Raw genomic sequence first — 10,492 nt, forward strand, 5'->3', positions numbered from 1 at the left:
CAGAAAAAAAGTTTGAAAACCACTGCCTTACATAATGCCTGTGTAGAGTTACTTATTCCAGTGCCCTTAATGTCAAACTACCCCACTGTATTTTCCCCTGTTCAATACCCTTCTAAAGCGAAGCTCTATTCTGAAGAGTGTAAAAGTGGCAGTGTGGTGGTCCATGGCTATTGCATCTAACTCAGGGGTCACCAACCGGCGGCACGCGAGCTGATTTTTAGTGGCACTCTGCTACCAGCCAGGGTCCCGGCTGCCGGCCTCGATGGACAGACCCCCGGGCCAGCAAAGGGCTGAGCGGGGCTGGCGGACGGAACCCCAGACTGGCAGCTGGCTGAGCAGCAGCAGACAAGACTCTGGATACATAGCGCATACTTACTAAGTAATAAAGCACACTTTAGGATCAAACATTTATTTCCTTTTCAGTGGAAAATTCCTTTCCCTTTGGAAAGAACAAATTTCTGCCATTCTCCCACCATATTGCAAATGAAAGTGATGACTTCCTTTTATTTAATTTGCTGATTTTTCACAACAGCATGCCAGGCTTTCACATAAGCACTAGAAGAGATTTGTTTTCTCTTTCTCTAATTATGATACATAGTATGTTACATGTGCAACTAAAATGCAGAGAACATTCCCTGACTGATTACAATTTCTAGGTAGGTCAAGCTCCATGCATACACAAGTTTCCAATATCTTGCTTAACTCACAACATTCCTCCCCATATCCCTCAATCCCCTTTCTCTACCATCAGACCATCTCTAACAAAGCAGAGGAACTCAAAAAGTTTCGAAGAAATACATTTTTTAAGTTCTACTCAAGTTTGGCCCAAACAATTTTGTAAAACAAACACAAAGTTCCAAAATATTAACTCAGTGTCTGTCAATATGGAAACCCAGTCAGTTTATTTCTTTTTAAAGAAAGTAACAAATTAGCTTACAATGATGCAAAGTTAGAACTTCTCTGGAAAAGCCATCATTTCTTCCTTGATTCTGTTCTCTATGTGTAATGTGAAACTGCTGTCTGTATTCTGAAGATTGTAGCTGACGAAGATCTGTTTTTTAGTCTTCCTGGCTAAAATACAAAACCAAGAACAGTCATCCGTTACTCGTTCCTATATTAGTGCTGGTAGTAATCAAACATTTTATGGAGAGAAAGGAGGCAAGTTTTCCATTCCGCAATACAAATGCACTGACCTGGACCAACCACCTCTAAAGTAGTCGTATAACCTATATATCTACTCAGTCTGGCTTGTTGGCTAAAAACCTTAGGTAGCAGACAGCGATGAGTGCTGTGCGGCAGATATGACAGTTAGGTTAGGGCCTGATTCAAAGTCCACAGTAGTTAACGGAAAGGCTTCAATTGGCTTTGGATCAGGCTCTTAAACATAATGTAATTCAAGATAAATTATAGGTTATACTGGACTCCTTACCAGATTACACAGACTAAACTGAAGAGATAATTTATGTTCAAAGATGCTTTGGGGAGGCGGGGGGATAGAATTAAGTAATTAGACATTCAAAAAAGCCTAGTAGAAAAAGTCTAGGATAATCTAATGATAAAGTAGATATCATATTACCTGATCTATGTACATTATACCAGTTATTTTCCATGGCAGACCTAACAGTGGTGGTTAAAAAAAATAAATCCCCAAACTGTGGAAAGATGGCTCTAAACGATCAGCAGGGGAATGGATGACATGAAAAAAAGTTACAGTATAGAAAACAGACTTCCTGATTTTGATAAAATAACACCTAGGCACTCATACAATGCCATCTTTAATTAACTGTGCAAACTAAGCAATGGGTGATATGTAGGCAGCTTGGGAAACCTGATGGACAAAAACTGAGTTGCCAAAATGGTAACTGGCGATAGGCTGAGATCCATAAAGGTATTTAGGCTCCTGTCACTGAAATAAATTGCAGTGTTATTGTAGCCCTGTTGATCCCAAGATGAGAGAGAGACAAGGCAGGTCAGGTAATACCTTTTTGGAAGCGAGGAGCCCTTGTAATCTTATTCATGGTGTCAGAGCCAGAAAAGAACTCAGGTGTTTTGAGCTACCAGTCCCATGCCCCTTTTGTATATTAAGTTTTGTACAAACTTAAATGCTTTGCTGAATCATCACCTTAGTACATCACTCTCACGGATCTTGGGAGACAGACCAGTCCTCGCTTATAGACAGCCCCCCAACCTGAAGCAAATACTCACCAGCAACCACACAACAAAAACGCTAACCCAGGAACCTATCCTTGCAACAAAGCCCAATGCCAACTCTGTCCACATACCTATTCAAGTGACACCATCATAGGACCTAATCACATCAGCCACGCCATCAGGGACTCGTTCACCTGCACATCTACCAATGTGATACATGCCATCATGTGCCAGCAATGCCCCTCTGCCATGTACATTGCCCAAACCGGACAGACTCTACGCAAAAGAATAAATGGACACAAATCTGACCTCAGGAATCATGACATTCAAAAACCAATAGGAGAACACTTCAACCTCTCTGGTCACTCAATAACAGACTTAAAGGTGGCAATTTTGCAACAGAAAAGAGTCAAAAACAGACTACAACAAGAAACTGCTGAACTGAAATTAATTTGCAAACTAGATACCATTAACTTGGGCTTGAATAGAGACTGGGAGAGGCTGGGTCATTACACAAATTGAATCTATTTCCCCATGTTAAGTATCCTCACACCTTGTCAACTGTCTGAAATGGGCCATCTTGATTATCACTACAAAAGTTTTTTTTCTCCTACTGATAATAGCTCATCTTAATTAATTAGCCTCTTAGAGTTGGTATGGCAACTTCCACCGTTTCATGTTCTCTGTATGTATATATATCTTCTTACTATATGTTCCATTCTATGCATCTGATGAAGTGGGCTGTAGCCCACGAAAGCTTACACTCAAATAAATTTTGTTAGTCTTTAAGGTGCCACAAGTACTCCTGTTCTTAGTAGAAAAGTCATTCCTGAACACAAAGCCACAACTAACAAAGGAAACAGCATGAAAAATGCTTGAAATGGCAATGGGAGAAAGAAATGTACACCGCAGATTTCCAAAGAGGACAGACAGGTATCTTCCTTTCATAAATTCTTTCACTTAGACTGTACAGGAACAAATAACTTTTCTGTATACCAAACCAGATATTAATTTAAGACAGGATTGTTCCCCAGAATATTCCAAGGATTATCTTCTGTATCTTAAAAAAAAAAAAAGATAGTCAGGAATTCCTAAAAATCTCAATCCACCTCAGCCAGCTGGAAAATCAAGGACAGAAAGACTGTACTCTTCTGAATTTCTCTTTTAAAAAGCAATTTTGAGGCAGTTTCATTATTATACCAATCAATTCAACTGACTTATCTTATATTCTAATAGAAGGATCAACTTCCTCTTGGCTCAGTGAAACGAGGGAGCCCTATGAACTGCTTCTGAAACGGATTCATTTTCTTTTTAACAATTAGCACAATAACATTAATGGAATGTGGCTTGTTGCGCTAATATGCTACAACTTGAAAAACAAGCATCTCTGCCCTGGTATTGGCCCCTGTGGTACAAAGCCTCGTGTTACCATCAAGGCTTAGAAATTCTCACATTAAATAACTGGAGTACTAATTCTAAACTGAAAGTTGAATTAATTGCCACACCGCTTTAACCAACAGACTGAGTTGTGAATTACTTCTGCACCATGTCTGGCCTTAGTCATCTGGAAGAGACATGAAATGCAGTTTCCAATGCTTGTGAATGCTACTGGTCCCTTGACGCTTTTTGCAAGAGTAGTCCCGTGTCCTGTTTGAAACTCCAATAGGACAGTTAAATCCTGCCCCCATCTAAATTGCCCTGCAGAGTCAACAGGATATATGCCCTACTCATTATATTCCCTTGAAATGAGAAGAGAAGGGGAGATTTTGTACACAAAATACTACAATGATCTCTGATGTTACTCTGTCTCCTCATCCCCTCAGGGGGGTGAGATCTGCAACTTCAAAGAACTGGATGGGTTTTGTGCCACTCAAGCTAGTGAAACTAGGAAAGTTAGGAAAAACTTTTTCACTAGGAGGGTGGTGAAACACTGGAATGCGTTACCTAGGGAGGTGGTGGAATCTCCTTCCTTAGATATTTTTAAGGTCAGGCTTGACAAAGCCCTGGCTGGGATGATTCAGTTGGGGATTCGTCCTGCTTTGAGCAGGGGGTTGGACTCGATGCCCTCCTGAGGTCCCTTCCAACCCTGATATTCTATGATTCTATAATTCTATGAAACATCGACCCAGATCCTTAAAGGTATGTAGGTACCTAACTCCTCTTGAAATGAATGAGTTCAGTGCCTAAATACCTTTCAGGATCTGAGCAGTAGTTCTACAGCTGGCTGATCCATAGCCACACAGAGCAGATGCCATTCCACGGAGCCTGCCTGCTCTCCTTTAACATAGGCGGCATGACTAGCTCTTGAGCTGTACCGAGCACAGCAAGTCCTTCTATACAGCGGAAACGCTGGTTAACCAGCAATGAGATCCACAGCATCCTGATTCACAATCTCAACGTTGCAATAGTCTTGGAGAAGAAAAGGTCCTGTAGGATTGGGACAGGGCACAAACATGGAGGAGAGTTACTGCTCCCCAGCTCATGGACTTACCACTCCTGTTCTGACTACTTGTGCTCTCACCTATAATGTGGGTAGAGGGGAGCATTCAGTTAGTGGGTTCACTTTCTGGCCTACAGCACTGCTGTGAGCTATTGGACAGATGTCCCATTCACTGCTGGGTGAGGAGATTCCTGTGTGCATATGTCCATTTCCTTAAATCTGCAATCTGGGCCAATAATTTGTAGAGTGCTTCGGGATCTTTCTGGCTGAAGAGAGCTGTAGAAAAGTAGGATGTAGAAGTAGCCTTTATTTACGCATGCACAATTCTGCACGTGTGTGTGCAAGCATTGGTGCTGGCATCTGCAGAGTGCAGGCGCGTGCACGTTAAGCTGCCTAATGCCTGTGCATGCACAGGCACTAGAATTGGTATTGAAGCAATGAAAGACTATTTAAAAGTGCATATGCAAGTGTTTGGGGCGAGGGAGTGGATAGGGAGAGGCCTACCCGAAAGTTTATTCCTGTCCCGTATTAATCACTAAACGAAACACGGGGATTACTGAAATGCAAAGCCCTCATTATATTTGTTATCAATAATGTCCCTCAGCAGCGGTGCCCAGGAGATTCCTAGGATAACACTCCTATTACCAGCAATGAAACCTAGTGCTTTCTGCCTTTCAAACGCTGTTGTTCAGCAGAACCTCAGAGTTACGAACTGACCTGTCAACCACACACCTCATTTGGAACTGGAAGTATGCAATCAGGCAACAACAGAGACGGGAGGGGGGAAACAAACACAGTACTTTGTTAAACAAACTACTAAAACAGTAAAGGGAAAGTTTAAAAAAAGATTTGCAAGGTAAGGAAACTGTTTCTGTGCTTGTTTCATTTAAATTAAGATGGTTAAAAGCAGCATTCTTCTTCTGTTTCAAAGCTGTATTAAGATAATGTTCAGTTGTAAACTTTTGAAAAAACAACTGTCATGTTTTGTTCAGAGTTACGAACATCTCATGGTTACGAACAACCTCCATCCTGATGTGTTTGTAACCGAGCTTCTACTGCAGCTATATAGGTGTAGAGAACGGTAGCACTGACTCAGTAAGGTATTTAAGCACATGCCTAACTTTAAGCAGGTGAGCAGTAGAAATGTGAAAAGTTAGGCATGAAGAATTCAAAGCCATAGAATAAAAGTTTTTCCTCAAGAATGATTCACTCTAATACTTTGCTTTAACACAATGCAAGCTTCAAGCATGGTCAGACAATATTTAAGCTCATGTCTACATGAGACAAACATATGCCTCTTACTGAGAAGTCAGGCAACATTACTTGTAGTGACAGCAAAGGTGATTCATTGCCAAAGATGCGAGGTGAGAGCAAAAACAACCACAGAATTTAAAAAGCACAAGTGTGTTATAAAACATCTGAACCATTCAAGAACGCACCTAGTCGCTGGGCTAGAGAATTTGAGATGGTGTCAGAGGCATCTCCCAGGAGTGATGTAGACACTGGAATGGAGTCCTGAAAAGAAAGCAAAGAATCAGTTATTTATTCTGTACTAAAATTAGCTATTTTTTCCCTGAGGAGATGGCTGCAAGTAATAAGTCACAACAATACTCACTTTTTCTGTTTTGGTTTTAAAAAAGAGGAATCCCAAAAGACTTACATTTCCTACAGTCATTTGAGTCCCTATGTCCTACCATGTCAAGGTGAATTCCACCAAAACAACAACCAACCAAATCACAGTGTCCTTTACATTATATAAAGATGGTGGAGGGGAGTTTCAAAACACCAAGGAGCACTTACAATGAATTTGTAATTACACTGACTAGTATTCCCAAATCCCTGAGGCACTTTTGAAAATCTCCCCTGGTATCCACAATTTTTTTATACAGTGTATCCATTAAAATAGTCTTTAATTACACACACCCATACTATTTCACAAATAATACAATATATAGTTTTTAAAAAAGAAAAATTCCATAATCTGGAAATACTTGAGTAAACACCACCTAAATATCCTGTCCCATTCAAGAATCCAATTCTGCAATCCTTGCTTACGCTGAGAAGTAAACAAGTAATTTCACTGAGACTACTCACATAATTAAGTGTTATTTATTGAGGAGTGCACAACTGGGCCCTCACTGAGGCATGGGCTCCTATGAAGCCTGTCACTGAACAAACACTGCCTCATAAAAAACTTTATGCACTGGACACATTTTCAAGTGTGTGTACCACTGTGCATGGTCTGACTATGTCTACATTGCAATTAGACACCCAGAGCTGGCCTGTGTCAGCTGACTTGGGCTCATGGGGCTTGGGCTGTGAGGGTGTTTAATTGCAGTGTAAACATACCCTATGAGGAAAGTTTCCTACACAGTCCTGCCCATTTAAAGTGTGCTATACTGGCAGTAAATGATGAAGGGCTCCTAACACAATGGGGTCTTGGTGCATACCTGGAGCTCCTAGAGGCTACCGCAATCCAAATCACAACACATAGCCATAGACTTTAAGGCCAGAAGGCCTGAGCATGTGGGCAAGACGCACCTGGGAAAGAATTTGCTGTAGTAACTCAGAATCCTGCCCATCTAGTGTCCCATCTCTGGCTTTTGGAGATATTTTTGAATTAATCAATTCAATCCCCATTTACTCGCTCAAAGAGGTATCGTTCCTTACTATGTAGTAAATAAGATGTACTCTTCCACAGACCTGTCTCATTCAATGCCCAGATCTTGAATCCGCTAAAAAAAATTACTACACAGTCAAAATTGTCATGCTGGCACAGCCTGCTATGTCCCCCTTGGGAATACTGGCAAATTGTTGTCACATATATTGCAATTGTCAAAATCTACTACAGATGAGCAAAGTGCAATTTTCAAAGGCTTATACTGAGCCAAATTAGCCAGCCAGTTTGTTGAATGAAGCATTAAAATGGGAGTCAAGAGACCTGGATTCTAATCCTGGCTCTGCCCACTATCCTGATGCAAGACGTTGGGCTGTTGTGTCTCTTCAATTCTGTGCCTCAGTTTCCCCCATCCATAAAATGGGGATAACACTTACTTCCTCCTGTAACGTGCTGTGAGAGCTAGAGGAAAAAATGGTCTAATACAACACCCACTGAAATCAATGGGAGTCTTTCCATTGACTTCAGTAGTTTGACCGAATCCTCTAAGAGTTAAGAATCATGATAACACTTGAAGACACTTTTCTGTCAAATTTTACCCATTTCTCTGCCAAATAATATACTTACACCCTCCATCTATTTGACAAGATGCTGCAATGAAAGGGACTATTCCCTCTCCCTCCCACATAAACTCTTCTAGTTCTCAAAAGCTGCTCAACTGTTCATCCTAAAATTTCAACTCTTGGGAGGGAAGTTCAGCAAAGGTATAAATGACAGAAAAGGGGTTCAAATGGAAATGCTTGGGTAGTGCGTAGACTACAAAAATAAAGAGTGGGTAAAATTTTCAAAAGCATTTAATCATGTAGGAGCCTACATCCCATTATTAAAAGTAAGTCTAATTGAAAGTAATGGAATTTAAGCTCCTAAATAGGTGCTTTTGAAAATTTTTCCCCGGCCTGGCCTACACCTAAAACTTAGGGCTGGGTTATCTAAAGTTAGGTTGGCTTGGCTTCATGACAATGCATAGGGCATGCAGGCCCAGGTACTGCCTCTCAGAAAGGTGGATTTAATACAGCCACATAAGAACCCCCTTCTATTGCTGTAGTAAGTGCCTATGCTACATCAGTTTTAGGTGGGAAATGATGTTTAACCACCCGGGGGGGGGGGGCGGAGCTGCCTACCCCCCAGTGGCTCTTGCTACAGCCCTAGTTGCGTCTACACTGTGCGACCAAGTTAGGCCAGCCTAACCCCCAGTGTAGACACAGCTAAGTCAATCATCCTTGGACGAATTCTTCTGCGGGCTTAGTTGTTGCCTCTGGAGGGGATGGGCTGACTACAGGGATGGCCAGACCCCGTCCCTCGCTGGAGCAAGCACCGACCCTACCGTGCGCTGCTGGGGCCTACCCAGCCCCCACTGCGCAACTTGGCACCTCCACCCGGGTCTGCCATCTGTAGAACTGCATTAGCCCGCCCCATCCTCAGCTACCCCAAGGCGGGCCAGCCCCGTTCACACCATGTCAAAGGGGATCCGGCCTGTTTACACGAGGGTTTAAAACGTGGCAGGCGCTAAAACCCGCTTTGCGAACATCGTCCTCGGGGGACCGGGCCCGCCGGCCATCTGCCAGCCCCGGGGGTCCCGCGGGGGCGGGGCCGGGGCTCTGCGGCCCCGGCGGGAAGGGAAGGGAGGCGGGGGCAGGAGGCCGGTGAGTGGGGAGCGCGGGGCACTCACGTGGGGGCTGCACATGGCCACAGCCAGGCTGCGGAGCGCGGGCTCCGCCCCCACCCAGAGGAAGAGCGAGTCCCGCAGCCGCATGGCGTGGAAGTGCACGAGCTGCTCCCCCGCGCGCCCGCAGAAATCGTGCAGGGAAATCCCGGCCAGGGGCGCGCCCTCCGGCGCGTGGCGCGGGGACCCCGCCGCCGCCGCCGCCTGCTGCTGCTGCTGCAGCTCCATCCGCCTCGCGCCCGGCCTCTCGCGCCCGGCCTCGCCTGCCGCTGCCAGGCCAGAGCAAACGATCCCCGAGCGCAGGCCTGGCCCTTGCCGCGCCCAGCGGCGGTGGGCAGGGGGCCAAACCCGGCCCGCGCCACGGGAGGGTAGCTGAGCTCCTCCCCTCCCCCGCTTCCCGCCTCCCTCTCTGTCCCTCCAGGTTGTTCCCAGCTGCCCTGGCCTTATTCCTGCTCTCAGCCTTCACCCCCAGCTCCTGTCCCTGCAGCCCCCCCGGGCTCCCCCTGAGCTGAAGCTGGGGGTGCTCAGGGCCTCTAAAATGTGGCTGTCCAGCTGCAACCCCTACTTCTCCTTTAGGGCGTCGGCTTTGGTCCAAATCGGAGATGGGCCTTGGGGACTGAGGGTCCCCATATTGTACCCGACCTATGGGGGGGGAGGCGGTGTGGACATGTAAAGGCAGTGCTCCTCAGTCCAAGCCTTGTTACTTCCACATCCATCACGTTCCGGCAGGATCTGGCTAAGGTTTAGGGCCATGCCGCGGGCCCCCGCTCCTGGAGGCACAGGAGCATATCACAAGCTCAGCTTTCTTTTCAGGGTTGTGAAGCGGTGAAACTTGAAAACGTGACCCGTGCAGCTGCTGTCGGCCGCAGTCAGCAGAAATCCTGATGCCATAGCTCAAAAATATGAACTGCCCCATGCATCTCACTGGTATGGGGTAGGAGGTGTTTAAATCCAAGACCCACTGCTCTGGAGAACCCTGTCAATTCTATCCATCATTGGATTTTGTATGTGGTGAGAAGCATGCGGTGGTCCAACTCACCCCCCTTGCTCCCGGGAGACATGCTCGCAGCTCCGGGGGGGCTCATGTTGCCACTCCTGAGATGAGAGGTTGGAAGGAGAAAAGACCTCACAACCACTCCAAGCAGGGGCCAGGCCACTGAAGGCCCCATCTCGTAGTGTGCCTAGGGTCCTGTATTGCCTAAATTTAGTCATCCTCTCAGGATGCTCCTGTAGATTACAGCAAATATACAGCACTCTATCCATAGATCTCAACGCATTTTACAAGGGATAGTAAGCATTATTATACCCACTTTACAGGCAGGGAAAGTGAGGCCTGGAGGGTTTACAGGCTTGCTTTGAAGAGTTGCTACGCCACCACAATTGTATTCTAAGTCAATTGTAGGTGCTCTGCACCTTTGAGAATCAGCTTTTTTTATTCAGGAGCCTTCATATGGATTTAAGAGCCTAACAAGATATCCAAGTTTGAAAATGTTATCTCTTGTCTTTTATAGACAGATTGTTCTGTACACTACTCTAGGCTAGGAACACACAAAGTTACTAT

At 44.9% G+C, this 10,492-nt stretch overlaps 1 protein-coding gene across 1 annotated transcript; it reads right to left on the reverse strand.

Annotated features, from left to right (window-relative positions):
• Positions 1 to 393: 393 nt before the first annotated feature.
• PSMG4 (proteasome assembly chaperone 4) lies at positions 394 to 9,342 on the reverse strand. Its single transcript, XM_037893219.2, has 3 exons — positions 8,938 to 9,342; positions 6,031 to 6,106; positions 394 to 1,071 (listed from the first exon to the last, which is right to left on the reverse strand). Exons 1-3 carry the CDS (start codon positions 9,157 to 9,159, stop codon positions 950 to 952), a joined length of 420 nt encoding a protein of 139 aa, XP_037749147.1. The 5' UTR covers positions 9,160 to 9,342; the 3' UTR covers positions 394 to 949.
• Positions 9,343 to 10,492: the final 1,150 nt, after the last annotated feature.

Source organism: Chelonia mydas, chromosome 2 (genome assembly GCF_015237465.2).
Source record: "Chelonia mydas isolate rCheMyd1 chromosome 2, rCheMyd1.pri.v2, whole genome shotgun sequence".
Taxonomy (NCBI): Eukaryota; Metazoa; Chordata; order Testudines; family Cheloniidae; genus Chelonia; species Chelonia mydas.